General features: G+C 37.5%; 1 protein-coding gene across 2 annotated transcripts in view; it reads left to right on the top strand.

Annotated features, from left to right (window-relative positions):
* The window catches only part of Rspo2 (R-spondin 2), a 145,414-nt gene that overhangs the window by 37,296 nt on the left and 86,647 nt on the right, over nucleotides 1-21,471 (top strand). The window contains exon 1 of one of the 2 annotated variants that reach the window (XM_090339264.1): nucleotides 17,265-17,344. The exons of the other annotated variant lie outside the window; for it this stretch is intronic. Within the exon in view, the coding sequence (XP_090195390.1) occupies nucleotides 17,338-17,344 (7 nt within the window). The 5' untranslated portion in view covers nucleotides 17,265-17,337. Of the gene's footprint in view, nucleotides 1-17,264; nucleotides 17,345-21,471 lie in introns of those variants that run through there. 2 annotated transcript variants of the gene reach the window in all.

Raw genomic sequence — 21,471 nt, 5'->3', positions numbered from 1 at the left:
CTGTTCATCTCAGCACTGAGTTTAGTATTAGATTTTACACACTATATTTGTCCTGATATGTCTGCTCTAACGGACAATTCTATTTAGAATGCATTGTTGCATATGAATTTGTAACTTTTTCTTTTCTTCACTTTTCCTTTAAGTATTAAGGTCCTTAGAATTTACTAGATAAGTATTCTCCCCTTATAGTTATTTCCCAGATAGCTTTTCACTCTTTATACTAGAGGCAATAGATAACCTACCTATTATCCTCCTGTGTAGCAGGATTATAGAAATAAACTAGCATGTCTCGAGGTTTTGTTCTTGAAACTGGGTCTTTCTTGCTAACTGTTTGCCTGTGATGTCCCGAAATTAGGAGCTCAGGCTCCCAAAGAATTGGGATTATAGGTATGTACTGCCTCGCCCAGCTGAACTTGGAGATTTTTGTAATAATAATTATATAGTAATGAATTCTTGTATATGTACTCAAAAATGAACCCAATAAAGGGTACATTTTGTGTAAGTTCCTTGAAATTATTATTTAATTATTATTTTCATTATGTTGACAATATTCAATATTCTACTTACATCTAGTGATTTTTACCAGATTGAACAAATTGGTCATTTATTTGTAAAGCTCAAGTGGCAAAATGTATATGGTATTGTTGGTTGGCAGTATAATCAACCAACCACTTTACATATTTAGATTCAAACTACAATCAACATCAATAAGATTCTCTACTGAGAAACTTGATTTTAAATGAGAGAGAGAGAGAGAGAGAGAGAGAGAGAGAGAGAGAGAGAGAGAGAGAGAGAGAGAGAGAGAGAGAGAGAGAGAGAATATGAGAATATGTTGGGACATAGTCACCTTCTAAATAATACTCAAGTTCCAGGGAATCTAGAAGCAATTTAAATACTTATTTTTGGGAAGATCAGGAGCAGTTTTATAGATATATTTTGTGTTAATTGCTGCAATTTCTAGACATAGATATTATACAATTATTTAGAAATGGTTTGGTTGGTAATTGTTTCTCCTTTCTAAAATTGGATCATATTAAATTTTATTGTGAATAACCCCAGATTTAGAACAGGTTTATAGCAAACTTCTAATAGCTTAAAGTTATATAAAGAATTGTCTATCCAGATTCTCTAAATGTTAATATTTTTCTACATTTCACATCTGCAGTCTCATATTATCTACTTTTCCTGACATTTAAAAGTGGAGATGTAATGCTCTTTTCCTCTAAAGATATTCCTATGTATTCTTATTAAAAAGAGCCTATTTTATAAATCTAGTACATTTACTGATAGTTACTTTATTTACCTATAGTTACTGCATTAAGGCTGGGGTTTCTTTTGGAGGGGGGCTATTGCAAAGTATCTTGTGAGAAATTTTGATATGATAGTTTATGAACTCTTGTCCTTATCAAATCTTGTCTCTCATCATACATGCACTAAATAATTTCATCTGCTGATAGAAAAAAAAACTAATAGCATGAAGATTTCCAAGTGGTGATCGTCTAATTTCTCATTTATTCTATATTCATTAGTTGGATTTTACTGAAAAGAAGGACCTCCCCTTTTCCCCAACTTACCCTTTCCTTTCCTTTCCTTTCCTTTCTCTTTCCTTTTTCCTTTTTCCTTTTTTTTCCCTTTTTCCTTTCCTTTCCTTTCCTTTCTTTCCTTCTGTCTTAGGGCTTCAGCTCTTGACCTAGGCACTGTCCCTGAGTTCTTCAGCTCAAGGCTAGTGCTCTACTATTTGAGACACAGTGCCATTTTTGGTTTTCTGGTGGTTAATTGGAGATAAGAGTCTCATGGACTTTTCAGGCCCAGGCTGGCTTTGAACCGCCATCCTTAGATCTCAGCCGCCTGAGTAGCTATGATTAACAGGCATGAGCCACCAATGCCCGGCTACTAATTTATTTCTTTACAGCTGTATAGATTCATAGTTTGTTACTTTTCCTATGGATCATAATCACTATAACTTATTTGTTGTTCAAATTGTCCCAGATTAGTCTTGAGACATTGAGGCACTGAGAAATAAACTTTGACTTTTGACCTTCCTCCTCCTCTCTCCCTTTCCTCCTCTCTCCATCCTCCTGCCTTCTAGCACAGGCTCATTTTTTCCTTTTCCCAATTCAGCCTTTGAGTCAGTATATCTCTGGTGGATTTCTTTTAATCGAGGAAAGTTATTAGCAAGCCAAATCTGGATGCTAGGTGTGCTCATTGTCATTAGACCTTCTCATTAACAAAGCTATATATATGTGCATTGTCTACATAGATACATATCTACACATATGATTCTACTTTCCTTTTGTGTTATTTCACCCTCGATTTTTGATGTTCTTATTTATTTGTTAAGTGGATAAACTATTAATGTGATTTTGAAGACTAGAGCAAGTGTTTTATATTTCCCAGGTCTCATCTCTTCCACCATGTTCACACTTTCCTGTCTTTTCTACTTCATTTCCATTTTCTCCTAGGTAGCCAATCTGGCTAGCTCTGGTTTAGTTTATATTATTAGTTTACCCTGTAGATGTACCCTTTTACACACATCAGCAGATGTCCATATTTTCTGTTTTATTTATTTTATTTTTTTTCCAGTCCTGGGGTTTGAACTTAGGGCCTGGGCACTGTCCTTGTGATTTCTCATGGCTGGCACTCTACCATTTGAGCCATAGCACCACTTCTGCCTTTTTCTGTTTATGTGGTACTGGAGAATCATACCAAGGCTTCATGCATGCTAGGAAAGCACTCTACTGCTATGCCATACTCCTGGCCCCCTGTTTTATTTTGATGTCAAAGATAACATGCAAACAATTCTACATCCGCTTAGGAATCTTCCCAATTCTTTTTAGTGGCTGTATTCTACTCTGTTGCATGGGCATACTGGAAATTACCTCATGATTCCCTATGGATAGTCATTTAGATTGCTTCCAGTGTTCTTCAGTCAGAAGCTACAAGGACTTTTGCTGCCAAATGAATAACCATGTGCAAATGTGTTTTAAGATTAATGTAATTTTCACTTCATTGAAATGACAAGACGTTCTCAAGTTCTCTTTGGAGAGAATTTTGGAGTTGTGTATATATGTGTTAACTTGTTTTTCTTCCTTCATGAGTGTCCTCAATGTATAAAACTGCTAGGTTCTACTTTTAGACACAGAATCATACCATATTGGAAGTATATACCATGAAATTTTAGTAATTTAACTCATGTTTAATGTGTGGTCAAAAGAGCCCTTATGCTTCCTGAATTTTTATTATCTTAAGTAATCTGAGTAGCTTCTAAGGAAAAGTTCTAAAAGAATTTGGGTAACTGGTTTTATAGCTGTAATTGAGACACAATTCTGCCTAACTCCTTCCGTGCACCATTTCCTCCTCCCTGTGCGAGACCCAGGCCTTGTATACCACAAGAATGGCTGTGTGCTTTCCTAAACTAATAGCTAATAGTTGTTCTTTTATTATTGGCAGTATGCTTTCTAAACATTTGGTTATAGGACATCTATTACCTGTAATCATAATACAATATCATGTTAAGCAGAACCCTAATAAGTGTGGCTTTCTAAATAAAGATGGTTCAATATAATATAATATTTGGCCTTCCCAGTTTTCAGCTCTATTGTCACCACCTAAGAGGAAGCGAATCTTAATTTTATTTGTACATCATCTGTCCTAAGGAGTGTTCAGCTTCGGCTGGTTTCTGAACTTCTAATCTAGAAATCAAAGCATATCATTTTAGTTCAGATGCCATGTGTTGTGTTTTATCTGATCCTCATGCACTTGAACTGGAGTTTCCCTGACAAAGAGCCTGTTGTTTCTGTTCTGATTGACTTTAACCAGAAGCTGGTGCTTTCTAAATTTTGCTTTCAAATAGGCTTTGGGGGCTAAGTGGCATGCTCCTTTAGGATGCTGGAATATTTTTCCAATTCTGACTTGATTGTGTTTGAAAAAAATGATACAAGTTGGTAGCTTTGCTGTAGCAATACCAAATTGTTGGTTTTTGAAGAATAAATCTACAAGTATGGATCTGAATACTAAGTGAGTTTAATTTGGAAATTTGTTCACGGGGTGATGTTTCTTTGGGGTAAGGAATAAATATCCTTTCCTCCCTTAGCCTCTCTCTCTCTCTCTCTCTCTCTCTCTCTCTCTCTCTCTCTCTCTCTCTCTCTCTCTCTCTCTCTCCCTCTCTCTCTCTGTCCCCCCCCCATTTCTTTTCATTTTCATTGTGGTTATACGTACAGTTCATAAATCTATCCTATTGTATAAACAACTATGAGTAAAAAGTCCATGTTTTTTGTGTCACTTTTATTGTAGTTAATCAGATGCTACTGATGTTAAAATATTTTGTGTATATTTAATATATACAGCATGTTTTGATACATATACATATTCATGGTGGAGTATGAATTCATTCTACAGTAAAATAAATGTGTCTACCCATCACTATCTATACATGCATACATGCGTAAGTGTGTTGAAAACCCCTTATAGTAAGTCAATTTCCTTCTATTCTTAGGGAATCTCTGTACACAATCACTGGCACTTAGGCTTTAGAACATCATTAAAATTAAGCTGAGGGTTTTATGTCATATATACATATTAATCTATGTAATAAAACATTATGTTTATAGAGTATATAGCCCATCATAGATTTTTATGTTTATGTAGTTATGTTTATACCTCCAAGATCATGTCCATAACATTGGGTACCCAAATATTGAGTCATCACTCGTGTACTATTGGGATCTAATATCCACATATTAATAATGTTTTAAACTGAAAAACAATGGATATTTAACATATCCATTATAATTATAATGGGGGGCTGGAGTTTGGCCTAATGGTAAGAGTGCTTCCTAGCATGCATGAAGACCCAGGTTCGATTCCTTGACATTACATACATAGAAAAAAAAGCCGGAAGTGGTGCTGTGGCTCAAATGGCAGAGTGCTAGCCTCGAGCAAAAAGGGTCCAAGGACAGTGCCTAGGCCCCAAATTCAAGCCCCAGTACTGGCAAAAAAAGAATTACAATCAATTTCTACTTGTTTTCACTTATAGAATTTGTGCCTGTAGCTGAGGACTTGATACCCAATTGAAAAAATGGCATTTGGAATAATAGAGGAGGTATAGACGCTAAGGAAAAAATGGTTTGTTTATATCTCACAGTGAGTCAGACAGTTTCAGTTCATTCATTAATGATTTATTTGGCAAAGAGGTACAACTGATTTGTCTTTTGAACCTATGACCAATACAAGGCCTGTTATAAGATTGTTTAAAATGTTTGAGAGAAAGCCTTAGTTTTATCACTAATTTTACATGTTCTGTATACATATATTGTGAAATTAGATGCATTTCTGCTAACACAATTTCTATAATTTCATCATAAAGTACAAATGTGATAATAGAAACATTTCCCTGAGCTATGTTGAATTTTTTATAGTGACTTTTAGCCCTTAGTGACTTTTAGGCTTAGTGAGAATATCAGAGAAGAGTTCCACATTGTTTTCTTAGTTAAGAAATTGTATACTATTTCTACTCATTGGTGTGACCCTTGTGTGTAGGATTTAGTTATTCATCATACATAAGCAGTGAATGAATGTCTGAAAGGAATGCAGCCCAATAGAAAGCTTGAATTATGGAGAGTAAGTAGCTATTAATATAAGGACATTGAAGATGGAAGCATTCTAGAGATGGATGGTGAAGAGATGCAGAAATTCAAGAGCTTTGGGCTGGTGTTTTCTTTAGGGATTAGACAATTCAGCAGATAGCAGACTTTGGTTTTTAGGAAATGTACGTAATAGTAGATTCTTAAAATGAAGTTAGTGATGAAGTATTTATTTAATTTAAAATAAATCAATCTGACAGTTTAGTAGAGAATACATTAGCTCAATTTGAGCACGGCAAGCATGAATTTTTGGGGCAATGAGTAGGAGAGTGTATTTGTTTTTTTTTTTTTTTTTGCCAGTCTTGGGCTTGGGCTCGGGGCCTGAGCACTGTCCTTGGACTTTCTCAAGGCTAGAGCTCTACCACTTGAGCCTCAGCACCACTTCCAGCTTTTTTCTATGTATATGGTACTGAGGAATTGAACTCGGGTATTCGTGCATGCTAGGCAAGCACTCTACCACTAGGCCAAACTCCCGGCCCCAGGAGAGTGTATTTAGGAAGGAGTCTTTAGGTACTTCTATCTATTAACTATGTCATCTGAGAATAGGGATTACTTGAAGTCTTTCTTATTTACATGGCCTTTATTTCCTTGTCTTACGGATCATGTTTGGGTACATTACCAAAGGAAATGAAATTGTCACATCAAAGAGATACGTGCACATTGATATTTATTCTAGTGCTATTCATATTTGCCAAAAATTGAATCAATTTTAGTATCCATAGGTAATCAAAATATGGTCTTTGGGTATAAACTTTCCACTATGATGCTAGAACTGGTATCTTGGTGAGAGCTCAGAAAGACTCACATTGAACAGCTGCCATCTTCTGCCGAACCTAAAATATGGTATATATACCAAATGGAATATTGTTCAGCCATCAGAAGAATAAAATAAGTGAAATAAGCCAGGAAAGAAAGACAAACACCATATGTTTTTACTAATTTGTGCAAGTGGTATGATGTGCCTATCATTCAGTCTGGGTCAGCTTTTCAGATGAGAGAAAGATACATAAAGAATAAAGGACTGGACAGAGAAAATAATTTTTGTCAGTCATGGGGTTTGAACTCAGGACCTGGGTACTATCCTTGAGCTTTCCCAAGGCTAGTACTCTACCACTTGAGCCATAGCACTATTTCTGCTTTTTCTGTGTATGTGGTACTGGGAAATCTTACCCAAGACTTCAAGCATGCTAGATAAGCACTCTACTACTAGACCACACTCCTGGTCTCAGAGGACAATTTTTGTTGTTTTTCCAAACAATTAGTGTTGTGTAGATCATTGAATTTTGAATTGAGTTCATTTCTTAAACTTGATTCTATCAAAGATAGTAAAATTGTACTGTATTCATTAATATGTACACATGATGAAAATGTAGAAGAAGGATAACATGCCTTAGAAATACCTATTAGTAAGAGCTGGTTGTGGTGAGGGGATGAATCTTTGATGAATGTGAAGTTTTGGGCTCTGAGGTGTAAGCAGTGCTCTCTTGGATGGAACTTCTAGAAAAGCTGTTGGCTTCTCAATTGGCCCCTACCATGTCTTCCCTAGAGTGCTACACAATTTGGTGCTACACAGTTTGGGAATTTGGTGTTCCAGATTCCCACCCTATGAGGAAAAAACCACAGGGAATGTCTGGCCAGTGGTAAGGAACCTGCTAATCTCACCAGTAAGAGTATCAAACAAAGGCACAAAGCCTGTTATTTAAGAATGTTCTGAGACTAATGTCCTCATCATGCAAGCTTACATTTGAAAGCAAAAAAAGGTGATGGTGGTCTTTCTCACACAATCTGACTTGTGAAAGAACTTAAAACAAGGAAGTCAGGGTCTAATGGTTCACACCTGTAACCATCAGCCTCAGGAGGCTGAGGCTGAGATCTGAGGATCGTGGTTTGAAGCCAGTCCAAAGCTGGAAATAGCCCTGCAGCTGAAAGAGTAGAGCACTAACTCTGAGAAAAAGAAGCTCGTGGATAGGGCCCAGGCCCTGAGTCCAAGTCCCCAGTACTTGCCAACAAACAAGCAAACAAACAAGGAAAAGAGAGAAACCATGAAAGCAAAGTTTTACCAGCAGCATCCAATCATATGACTGATCATGGTTCACACTAAAAGTCTGGGAAAACCCACAAAAGCAAAAGCTTATCATGCATGGATAAGCTTGGCAGATGAGAGATAGATATATAAGTAAGAAAGGACTAGATGGAGGAAATTTTTTGTTTAAAAAATAATGTGGGGGCCAGGAGTTTGGCCTAGTGGTAGAGTGCTTGCCTAGCATGCATGAAGACCCAGGTTCTATTCCTCGGTACCACATACATAGAAAAATGCTGGAAGTGGTGCCAAGGCTCAAGCAGTAGAGCTCTAGCCTTGAGAAAGTCTAAGGAGTCTGCTCAGGCCCTGAGCTCAAGCCCAGGACTGGCAAAAAAATGTATAGTTCATTGAATTTTGATTGAGTTTATTTATTAAACTTGACTATGTTAAAGATAATAAAATTCATAGGCCAGGAGTAGCAAAAATATCTGTCAAGTTTGCTTCTGTACATATTTCCATTAGAGTACTCTATATTGCATATATTGCATTGGCTTTTTTTTTTTTGCCAGTCCTGGGGCTTTCTCAAGGCTAGAGCTCTACCACTTGAGCCACAGAACCACTTCTAGCTTTTTCTACGTATGTGGTACCAAGGAACTGAACCCAGGTCTACGTGCATGCTAGTCAAGCACGTTATCACTAGGCCAAACTCCTGCCCTGTATTGGCTATTTTTAAATATATTCCTGTACATTAAATTTGAAAATGATTTTAAGCATAGATGCAATAACAGATTTAAAATTCTTGGGCTGTTGTGGTGAAATGTCTTTTAACATATGAATCATTAAATTTAAAAGTCAAATTTGCTAAAATATCATGTGGGCATGTGATTCTAAATCCTGGCACGTTCAGAATTTGGATATTCTGTAGAAAAACATCTTAGCATTTGGTGATCTATGCACTTAATCTCTGGCTTTTAAAAAATTCTTTAAAAAATTCTGGTTAGTTAAGTCAGATAACGAGTACATTTCTTTTTGGACAATGTCACCCCTTCCCTTGTTCTCACCCTGTTTTTCCCTCCTGCCCCTACCCACAAGTTGTCAAGTTCATTTCCAACATAGTGTCTACTGAGTATGCCTGCTGTGTTTGTTTACTCTTTGTCCCACCATTTCTGTGCCTCCTGTCACCCACCCAAAGACAGATAAACAAAAAAGACAAAAAGAAATGAAAACAGAAACAGCAACAAAGACTAAAAACCCTCTTGTTTCCACTTTCTGGAATTCATTTTGATAACTACTATTTTATTTATTTTTTCATATATTTATTATTGTAATTAATAGAAGGGTTACATGATATTTGCCAGATAAATGGTACATTAATTCCCATACATTGATACCCTTTCACATGTCTTGGTCCTCATTTCCCTCCCCCCCACCCTCACCCCTCATCTTCCCTATCCAATTTCAAATAACCAAATACAAATATATCTGATATATCAGGTAACAAAGTGAGATACTGTAACAATATGAGATAACCAAGGGACAGCAAAAGAGATGAGAGATAACATAGTACCTTAAGAACAACAATCATTCATTATATGGCTTATGTTTCTATATCCTAGAGATCCTTTCATTTAGCATCATACTATATGGCCTTTTGTATCAAGGTTTTGCTCTATTGATCTCTGCTAGGAGAGCCCAAGGTTTCTACTGATTATGACAAATGAGGGAAACCATTGAGCCTAAGGTCCTTTGAGTCTGGCTTACTTCACTTAATATGATTTTTTCTAAGTCTTTCCATTTCCTAACAAATGGGGCAATGCCATTCTTTCTGACAGCAGCATAGAATTCCATTGTGTATAAATACCACATGTTGTTGATCTACTCATCAACTGAGGGACATCTAGGTTGGTTCCATATCTTTGCTATGGTAAATAGTGCTGCAATGAACATTGTTGTGCTGGTGGATTTAGTATGTCCTTGTTTCTGGGTAATTGGGTAAATGCCAAGCAGTGGAATTGCTGGGTCATAGGGAAGCTCTATGTTTAGTCTTTTGAGGCACTGCCATACTGCTTTCCATAGTGGTTGAACGAGTTTGCACTCCCACCAACAGTGCAGTAGTGATCCCTCCTGGCCATATCCCCTCCAGTATCTGTTGTTAACTACTATTTTATATGCTCAGATACATATAGCTCTTGTGCTTATGTGATCCTCTGTTAAGAATATCCTCCTCTGTCCTTACTCTGTGGGAATGCCTAGAGTCCCTGGCTTTTCTTTTTTTCTTTTTTTTCTGGGAGGGAGGGGGTTGGGTCATGGGGCTTGAACTTGGCCTTGGCACTGTCCCTGAGCTCTTCAGCTCAAGGCTACTGCCCCACCCTTGAGCCATGCCCCACTTCTGGTTTTCTAGAGGTAAAGTGGAAATAAGAGTCTTGGGTCCTTTTGTGCCCAAGCTGGCTTTGAACCTTGATCCTCAGACCTCAGCCTCCTGAGTAGCTAGGATTACAAGCGTGAGCCACTTAGCCTGGCTTTGTCCCTGGCTTTTCTGTCATGCCTATAAATATGGAAGTATATGGTAAAAAAAGAATAGAGATTTAATTCTTTTTTTTATTGTAATTAGTAAAAGGGTTACATGATATTTGCCAGATAGAAGGTGCATTAATTCACATACATTGATACCCTTTCACATGTCTTGGTACCCGTTTCCCTCCCCCCCCACACCCCCTACCCGTCTTGGTTTTCCCCCCTTTCCTATCAAATTTCAAATATCCAAATACAAATAAATTCAATATATCAGATAACAAAGTGAGATACTATACCAATATGAGATAACCAAGGGACAGCAAAGGAGATGAGAGACAACATAGTACATTAAGGACAACAATCATTCATTATATGGCTTTTGTTTCACTATCCTGGAGGTAGAGATTTAATTCTTAATATGAAACTCCTTAGGCTTGGATAATGTTTGTATTTTTACTAAGTTTGTATTTTTACTAAGCCAACCTTGGAACAACTTTGACAATTAAAATTATACGTGTATTGTTTTGTCTCATATGGAAGAAAATTCTGTGGGGCCTGGTTTTCCTTAATGTGGTCAGGCTGAACTGGCTGACTGCAGCGGGCTCTCAGGTGGACCTTTAAAGGTAGATTTGGAAAATATTAGTTATTATACCCCATGTGAGAAAGTCATTACAAATATGAATATATCATGAATATAGGCAGCATCCATCTTTTAGGAACATAGCATGATCATTTGGCTTAATTCTCCCTTAATGTAAGAAATGCACCACCTCTCTCCTGAGGCTCACCTTAGAATAAATTAATCTGTATGTCTGTCTAGAAGCTCTGACTTTACTTTGTTATGTGCAGTCCTTTTCTGTATATATACATGAAGTGAGGGAATAACATTATCCACAGTTAAACAGCTACCATATCAAATAATACTTTATTTTCATATATCAGATTGTTTTGTTCCATGGCAAAAGGATGTAAGATATTGGGTTTTTTTGTAAGATATTTTTGAATGAGATTTCAGATTTGAAATGCTTTTTATTAGTGGCAATTACAGAAACTCTAGGAATGTGCACATTTCAATATTAATATTTGACAGCTCACAGAATAGTAACATACCTTTTGTATTTCTCTCCCTTAGCCTTTGTAAGGTTCTATGTAATTGAATCTTTGGAATTCCTTTAATCCCATAAAATCGAATTTTTTCTAAGAATAGACATACCATTCATTGCTAATATTACAAGGAACTAAGAACAAATTTTGTTTTAAAATGTTGTTTCTGCCAGGTGTCAATGGCTCATGCCTGTAATCCTCGTTTCTCAGGAGGCTGTGATCTGAGGATGGCAGTTAAAAGCTAGCTTGGGCAGGAAAGTCCACGAGACACTTATCTCCAAGAACCTATGAAGAAAAAGCCAGAAGTAGCACCGTGGCTCAAGTGATAGAGCACTAACTTTGAGCACACACACACACACACACACACACACACACACACACACACACACACACACACAGAAAGGCTCAGAAACAGTGCTCAGGCCTTGAGTTCAAGACTCAGGACCAGCAGAAAAAAAATAAAATGTTGTTTTCAATCAAAATTAAACTCACACATTATTTAGAGTCCCATATGTCTCATAGATTTGTTAGGGAAAATAAAAACTAAAACACCCTTGTCCTAGTGCCTTCCTGCTTTCCCTCCCTACTTCCCACTTTATTAAAAATCTGTGACTTTATGTTCTTCTTCCTCTCTACATGTATTTTTTCCTGTCTTCTCTAACTCTAATATGCCTGAATTTCTAGAAGCAGCTTTTTACTTGTTTGTTTTTTTGTTGCTCATGATGTTTGAACTCAAAGCCTGGGTGTTGTCTCTGAGCTATTTCATACAAGGTTAACTAGTTCTACCACTTTGAATCACTCCTGACTTCCAGTTTTCTAGTGGTTATTTGGAGGTAAGAGTCTCATGGACTTTCCTGCCTTGTCTGGTTTTGACCCATGATCCTCAGATTGTAGCCTCCTGAGCAGCTAGGATTACAAGCATGAATCACCAGCACCCATTCTTATTCTTTCCTCCCCTAGGCGTCATAGGGGTCAATTCAACATACTGTCATGAATAGTATAGACTAGAATAATGTGTAGGATCCCAGTGGAGCTATTGTTGGTATGATTCAGATTTGTTGGCTGTAGGAGGCAGCCTGCTTTGGTACTTCTGATTGCTGTTGCATGTCTGAGGACTACACTCGCATAGCAAGGTTTTTATTCACCATTGAGGTTTATAATGCCAATATTGGTTTCAGATTTCCCAGTAAGCATGTTTTTGGATAGGCAAAGGAATAATGAAAATAATGAAAAGAAGTTATTGGCAGGATCTAGACCTCATATTTTATGTGAATGTTGAAATGGTGTGGACATTTCTTCCTTTCCACTTTTTCCTGTATTCTTTCCATCTCTTTTTTTTCCTTAACTATTTTCATTATATTTGAAAATGAGGGTTTAAATGACACAAATATTTCTAGATTCTATTGTGTTTAAACACACACTCTTTCAGCTCTATATACTCTGTCTAGTTACTGGCAATAAAATTGAGTAAAGGGATTTAAGGCTTATGGAATATTCTCCTTGGAGGAAATTGTAATTAAGACCATTAAGGTCTTTGGGTTCCCATGTGAATTTTAAGCAAATAAGGATTGTATGCTTTTTTTTTTTTTTAAAGAGACAGTAATCCTTTCCACTACATGAGGAGCATGTGTGTTCAGTGCAGTGGCTTACTCTGTGCATGTTCTATTTTGCCCTTTCAGGTGAACTACCGATTTAAATAAAAGATTTTCCCTCTTAATTTCATCTGTGATAACTTAAAGCACAAACAAAAAGATGGAGAAAAATGGCTCATGTGCTTTGTTACCAAAATTGTTTACAAAACCAAATTATTCTTTGGTACTTCCTTTAAATTTATGTTCTTTGACTGTATTGGAGTTTGAACTCAGGGCCTTGAACTGACTAGGCAAGTGACTTTTCTATTTGAGACATACCTCCAGCCCTAAAATATTTTGACAGGATAATTATATGCCTTTTATTTCTAGAAGGACTGTGATTTTTATTAAAAACTTAGGATGAGTTCATTGTAAGGTGTTTATGAAGCATTAAATACGATTAAGAAAAAAATCCAGTTCATTCTATGGACTTTGAGTAATCACTGCTAGTTTTTTTGCATCTGATGTTTACAATCAGATGCTTTTTATGTACTATGTGAAAGATACTTTTTTTTTTAATACACTTTTTCTGGAGGGTAGTGGCTCAAGCCTGTAATCCTAGCTACTCAGAAGGCTGAGAATTGATGATCATAGTTTGAAGCCAGTCCAGGCAGGAAAGTCCACAAGACTCTTACCTCCATTTAACTACCAGAAAACCAAAAGTGGAGCTCAAGTGGTAGAGTGCTACCCTTGATTGAAAAAACTAGGGACAGAACCTAGGCCCTGAGTTCAAGCTCCATGATTGATAAAAATATATATTTTTATTATTAATGTGTTGGTGTTGTATAGAGCCATTTCATAAGTCAGTTAATGAATATATTTTTTTTTAACAAATGTCACCCCTTCCTTTACTTTCCCCAGTTCCCTTCCCTGTTTTTTTTGTTTTCTTTTTTTGTCGGTCATGGGGCTTGAACTCTGGGCCTAGGCTCAGAGCTCTTCAGCTCAAGGCTCCCACCCTACCCCTTGAGCCACAGCCTCACTTCTGGTTTTCTAGTGGTTAGAGATGAGTCTCACAGTCTTTAGTGTCTGAGCTGGCTTTGAACCGAGATCCTCAGATCTCAGCCTCCTCAGTAGCTAGAATTAAAGGCGTAAGCCATGATGTCTGGCTGAAATGTCTTTTTTTTACATATATTTTTTATTGTAATTAATAGAAGGGTTACATTATATTTGCCAGATTGAAGGTACGTTACTTCACAAACATTGATACCCTTTCTCATGTTTTGGTCTCCATTTCCCTCCCTCCATCCCACCCCTCATCTTGTTTTCCCCCCATTCCCTATCCTATTTCAAATAAACATATATCCAATATATCAGTAACAAGGTAAGATACTGTAACCATGTGAGATAACCAAGGGACAGCAAGAGAGTGAGAAATAACAGTACATTAAAGACAATAATCACACATTATATGGCTTTTGTTTCTATATCCTAGAGGTCCTTTCATTTAGCGTCATCCTATATGGCCTTATGTATCTAGGTTTTGCTCTATTGTAAATCTCTGCTAGGAGAGCCCAAGGTTACTACTGATTATGACAAATGAGGGAAACCATTGAGCCTATGTTCCTTTGAGTCTGGCTTACTTAAGATGATTTTTTCTAAGTCTTTCAATTTCTTAACAAATGGGGTGATGTCATTCTTTCTGACAGCAGCATAGAATTCCATTGTGCATGAATACCACATCTTGTTGATCCAGTCTTCAACTGAAGGGCATCTAGGTTGGTTCCATATCTTTGCAATGGTAAATAGTGCTGCAATGAACATCATTGTGCTAGTGGATTTAGCATGTCCTTGTTTCTGGACGATTGGGTAAATACCAAGGAGTGGAATTGCTGGGTCATAGGGGAGTTCTATGTTTAGTCTTTTGAGGAACTGACATACTGGTTGTGTTTTTTAAAAACACATACATAGTGGTCTAACCAAGTCACTTTGTTTTCCAAACTTGAATTTAGTTTTTGTCTTGAGATCCTTATTCTTCTTGCTAGAAAATTAATTCTGGTGAATTCACGTACTCTACTAATAAGTGTTTTCTCAATTTCATTCCTAGAATGTGTTCTGTCCTTTCTCCTGCCCTTCTGGCCTTCTCACCAAGGATAGCTTCAGGATTGTATGGGGGGGGAGGCCACGAGATCCTGCACTATGCTATTGCCATTTCCATGGCTATGGGCTCTAATCCCAGGTCTCCCCAGAATTCCCTGTGATGCCACATGTTGGTGAAGGCTCAGGTCACCTGTCCAGCATCTCTTCCCTTCTGTTCTGTGTGGTCATCTGCACCCAGTGCACTCTCAGCCACTCCTGAGCTCTGCTGAGCTTGTGAAATGTGCTTTGGGTGGCTTTCTATGTTGCTTTAGGCTTAAGCTGCTCATGTATGTATCCAGGGTGAAAGAGCACAACTGGATTGTCTCAGGTTTCAATTATTTTCTGGTCTCAGGTTCTTAAATTTACCACAGCTGGCTATCATTCTCCTATGGGGAAGACATGTGTCCCTTTGTAGAGACCTATTCAACCTCAACTCAGCAACTCTCTTCTTCCGACCTCCTCCAATGCATGAGGTCTTTGTTCTATCCAAGCTCTTATAGATTAATAGCCTTTCATGCTTATCTATGATCATGTTTTTTTTTCTTTGAATCTTGAGTTTCTAGATTTTGAAACTTGGAATTAAACATTCTAATACGATGAAGTTTAGTGAAAGAATAGATTTTTGTTTTAGTCAAGAATTTAAATATCCTGTTTGGAAACTCAAAATTTAAACAATCCTTATAATTTTTTACTCTTCTGGAAGTATATTTCTTCATATTAGTTTGCAAATATTCTTTATACAGAAATTCATCTTTGACTGTGTAAGGGTGGCTCACGCCTGTAAACCTAGCTACTCATGTGTTGAGATTCAAGGACCACTGCTAAAAGTCAGCCCAGGCAGGAAATCCATGAGTATCTTAACTCGAATGAACCACCAGAAAATTGCAAGTGGAGCTATGGCTCAAGTGATAGAGTGCTAGCCTTGAGCATAAAAGCTCAGGGATAGGACCTAGACTCTGAGTTCAAGTCCTAGGACCTGTGTTTAAGCCCCAAGACCTGCACAAAATAACTCTTTTGTTGTATGTTGCAATAATCATTTCCAGCTTGTTTTTTTTTTTTGCCTTACTGTGTACTTTTCCAGAAAGAAATTTGTCATTTTAGTTAAATTTACTTTGAAAATGGATATATAGTTTATTGCTACATATGTATCGTAACACCTACATATAAAGCAAGTTTTTGTTGGTTTCAAGGCTCAGAAACATCAACTGTAAAATCTATGTAAATTTACTTTTCTTTTGCACCTTTTTATACAGTCTTTCAAGGAGACAATGTCCACTTCCTCTATGAATGTAGAATAACTTTTAACTATTGTAGATGGTGTATGATACAGTTGTGAAATAGGGTACATTTGACATGTGTTTATAATCATGTTGTATGTGAACTCAATTTCTCAATTTTCTTTTACTAATATGAGTTATATGATACCATGCTTCTTTTTTTTTGCCAGTCCTGGGCTTGAGCTCAGGGCCTGAGCACTGTCCTTGGACTTTCTCAAGGCTAGAGCTCTACCACTTGAGCCTCAGCACCACTTCTGGCTTTTTTTTTCTATATGTGGTACCGAGGAATCGAATCCGGGTCTTCGTGCATGCTAGGCAAGCACTTTAACCACTAGGCCAAACTCCCGGCCCCACCATGCTTCTTTTCTTCTCCACCTCCTCCTCCTCCTCCTCCTCCTCCTCCTCCTCCTCCTCCTCCTCCTCCTCCTCCTCCTCCTCCTCCTCCTCCTCCTTCTTTTCTCCTTCTCCTTCTCCTTCTCCTTCTTCTCCTTCTCCTTTTCTTTCTTTCTTTCTTTTTTTCCTTCTTTCCTTCTTTCCTCCTTTCCTCTCCTCCTCTCCTCCTTCTCCTTCTCCTTCTTTTTTTGTTGGTTGTGGCACTTGAACTCTGGGCCTGGGTGCTGTCCCTGAACTCTTCAGCTCAAGGCTACCACCCTATCCCTGGCTGGAGCCACAGCCCCACTTTTGGTTTTCTAGTGATTAATTAGATAAGAGTCTCAGGGACGTTAGTGCCTGGACTGGCTTTGAACTGCGATCCTCAGATCTCAGCCTCCTGAGTAGCTAGGATTACAGGGGTGAGCTACAACGTCTGGTCCCATGCTTCTTCCTATGCAATTCTATCAAGCTACAATTCAAAAGCCATCAGTGCCCAGTGGTCTCCAGGATGACTCATGCCTCTCAGTGAGTAAGTCAGTTGGACAAAAGGTCGTCTGTGACATCACAAACTCTCTTCTGGTCTCCTTGGTGGATGGTGATCATGGGAGGACAGGCAGACGATGCAGTCATTCAGATCTGTGTATGAGGTCTGCCATAGCTGCGCAGCAGACACTCTGTGCTAAGTATAGGTCAGCTGGTGGATGCCTAGTAAGTAGGAATGTGGATATGCCTTTTGGTTGTTTCCAAAAGAGCAAGAAATCTAGAATTTTTTCTGTTTAAAACATTTCCAGAGGAAAGCATGTTACAGATAAAACAAAACCAGAACTGTGTAGTATAGAACCATATGGAGTGGCTTTTATGCATCTTGACGATGAACCAGTTTTCCCAGAAAGCAGTTCATTCCCCCTTTGTTCCTTCTCTGCACAGGTGTGGGAGCATGCATGTTCAGTGACTTTCTTGTATACTGGTTTCTGCTCAGGCTCTTTACTCTGTGACAATTACTTTTTCTCTCTCCTTCCCTCCCTCCTTTGGCACACTTCTTTCTGGTATAACTCAATGTTGCTAGGGTTCTGTGGTAAAAATAAGAAGGGTAGTGTGGATATAGTCATAATGTTCAGTGTACATATGTGAAAATGGCATCGGGTAACTTGAGAGGACAGTTGGTTTTGGGGCAGATGCTGGGGTGAGGGGATGATGGAAGGGATGACATGGATGTAGGTGCATTATATTCAAAACATGACATGATGAATCGAAATGCCATTATATAGCTACTAAATTATCAACAACAGCAATAATACCAAGAATTAAAAAGATTTCTGAAAACAAATGAAATTCATAGTAACACATCAATAAAGTTTTCTTTTACCTACCAGTTTCTTGTGTTTTTAATAGTTTTCTGAAAAGTATGAAAGATAAATGCTCAATAAAACAGGCCCAAAGACTTATTGAATATACTGAATTTCTGTTTTTGCATTTTTCAATTTTGTGCATGCATCTGTTTGTACTTGTTTGTTGTTGTTGGTAAAGCTTGAACTCAAGGCCTGGGTGCTGTCCCTGTGCTCTTTTGCTCAAGATTAGCACTCTACCACTTTGAGCCACAGCACCACTTCTGGTTTTTGCATCGTTAATTGGAGAAATGAGTCTCTTGGGGACTTTACTGCCCAGAATGGCTTTGAACCATGGTCCTCAAATCTCAGCCTCCTCAGTGCCTAGGATTATAGGTGTGAGCCACCAGCACCTGGCTATTTGTATACATTTCTGTGATGCTCTAATCTCTACCTAGGAATCTTGGGCCAAATGACAAACTTCTATTTGTTCCTCAAGATCTGACTTATATCACTCTTACATTATTTCTTTCCAGATAAAGTAGACTTCTTTCAACATCAAGCAATTTCATCATATTCACCTACCTATGTTTATAAAACCATAGTATTTGGGAGGCTGTCAATGAACAAGTTTAGCATGATTTAAGTATGAAACAAAGTCAGTTTATTAGTCATTTATTAACATCCATGAATGGGAAAATATCCACTATTAGACAAAACAAGCAGTTGATTACAAGAGGAGGAGGGAAAGCACTTTCCAACACTAGAATTCCTAATAGTAAAGAAGAAATGGTCAGAGTTTCGTTATGACAACTATCACAGTATTCTACCAGTGTGTAGAAGTTTGACAAAGAATAAAGTATTATAGCTCTTCATAACATTCTTATTAATTGCAAATAATATTACTAGTAATGCAAACAAATTCATCCTGTGTCATAGGAGGAGAGAGAAGGATCTCACATCACTTTAGACATTATTCTTCCAATGAATAATCTATTTGGAGGGAACATCTGATTAACTCAAATTAACATGTTGCAAATACATAAGCCTTAAAAGTACAAAAGCTTATAAAACAACTGTTTCAGATAAGAGATTTAAAGACACACAAAAACAAAAATATAGCATATAATCTGGATTAAATTCTAATCTAGGAAAAACAGAAGGGATTGTAAAAGACTTTTTAAGACAGTATCTGTTTTTGGAAGTACATATTGAAAACTTCAGAGGCAAAAGCATCTAATGTCAGCCAATTACCTGTAGATGATTCAGAAATGATATATGTAAATATCCTTCTATATAAACATCAAAAATACATGTATGCATGTGTGTGTGTATTTTTGTTTATTATCTGTGTGCTCACATACATAGCTACTTCTTGAGAATACTATTAACCAAATACTATCAACAGTTTTCACACAAATGCATACACAGGTTGTCCTTGGCATTCTGGGCTGATAGGAGTAAAGGAGAATCCTGGTCACTGAGCAATGGCAAATTCCTCCCCAAATCTGTTCAGTCCACACCTCCCACTTCTGCACATCTTTAAAGTTTAGTTTAGGTTTGATCATTTGAGTGGTGTTCTGAGGCTTTCTAATTACATAGGTATGCTTTCTATATTGCTTCAAAGGCTCTTTAGCCAGAGCAGGATCTGTCTTCAAAGACAGTGAAGAGAGTGACCCATTTGCAGGAAATTGCATGGTTTGGGGGATGATTTTTGTTTGCTTTGAACTTGTCAAGTAGAGATCCCTATTTAAAAAGTGTAGGCCTTTTGCTGTATATCCAAGGAGTTAACGATTTTGCATTTGTAATTCCATAGATTTCTCTTTAACTTCTGCCAGAGGAAATCTGTAATTTGCCTCCTCTCCTTGTCGACCCCCAGCCCTTATCTTCCTTTGGGTATATCAATAGTTTCATCTTGAAGTGTTTTTGTGAGTGACATCTTAAGTGTGTTGGTTTCAAGGACTTAAACAGTTCTAAGTTTTGTTGGGAAAGAATTAATGCAGCAATTTTAGTTTATTAATCGTTACAAGAAAATTTATTTTCTCTTAGCCAAAAATGGAAAAAAATGGAAGCCTGAGAATGAAAGCCTGTACTCTGTCATCTGCCATGGTGCCTGTTCTCCTATTATCACTTTCTTCTTGTTCATTTGTCTTCCTTGTTCTGCACAGTCAGAACTTCCTTAAAATAGTTTCATCAAGCTTATAATCTGTTTAAGTAGTAGTAATGGCTGGGACATTAGCAAATCAACAAACCAAAGCATGTCACAGTGAACTGTTTCTACATGACAGATGTAGACTGTGAGCTTAATAAAATCAAGAACAAAATCTGTAAGTCTGAACATGTAGGAATGAATCTGTCTGACGTTATTGTATCTTATTTTTGCCAACAGTGATCTTCCTTGAAGACAATATAACTTTCACTTGTTTGCATGGTAGCATGTTCTCTGTATAACTATTGTGCAATAATGCTTGTCAGCCTTAAGTGTGTTTCCCATTAAAACAAGTTTAAAATTTCATTACCTTCCTTCAATAAACTTTTCTCTAGAACAGTGAAGCCTCACAATTATGTTTACTGTTAATTTTAAAACACAGTGGCAAGCCCCTGGAAGTTTCCATATCAACAAATAATCTAGTTAGTTATGACACTGATTCTTCCTGAGGTCTGTGTTTATGACACTGAATAAGCCACCCAGTTGGTTTTTCATTTTCTGTTTTAAAATTAGCTGGTATCATTGGCTTATGTCAGCAATCCTAGCTACTCAGGAGGTTGAAATGTGAGGATCATATTAAAAGTCAGTTGGGGAGGGTACATTTGTGAGATTCTTATCTACAATTAACCACACAGCATGAAGTAGAGTTGTGGCTTAAGTGCCAGAGCACCAGCCTTGAGTGAAAAAGCTAAGGGACAATACCAAGGCTCTGAGTTTAAGACCTGGAACTGGTACAGATACCTATCCATCAACACAGACACAGACAGACAGACAGATACACACACACACACACACACACACACACACACACACACACACACAAACACACACACACACACAGGACAAGTTTGTGCAAGGAGCTGTTAGCAAGAAGGTTGTCTTCTAGGAAACAGGTGATATCCATGAGATAGTTGTATATTTATATATGATGAGAAAACACATTTGTTTCCTTTTTTTTTGGAATGAGTTTAACTCATGGCTTCAAACTTGCTCAGCTTCTTTGTTCAGCCAGTATTCTACTACTTGAGCCATGCTTGCAGACTAGCTTTTTGCTGGTCATTTTGGAGATGAGTTTAGTGAATTTTTCTGCCTGGGCTGGCTTTGATCCATGATCCTCTAGAACTCAGCTTCCTGGGTAGCTAGAATTTCAGGCATGAGTCACTGGGTACATAGTATTTTCTTCCTTTTTACAATAATAACTAGATGGGTAGGAGGGGAGATTTGTTTTTCCTTGTAGGCAGTGGTATAGGACAGACATTGTGGTACACATGTTATGGTACTTAAGAGGTATGCAAAATTGT

This window comes from Megascapheus bottae, chromosome 9 (genome assembly GCF_031878675.1).
Source record: "Megascapheus bottae isolate mThoBot1 chromosome 9, mThoBot2.hap1, whole genome shotgun sequence".
Lineage (NCBI taxonomy): Eukaryota > Metazoa > Chordata > Mammalia > Rodentia > Geomyidae > Megascapheus > Megascapheus bottae.
This window is presented reverse-complemented; position numbering and strand designations above follow the sequence as displayed.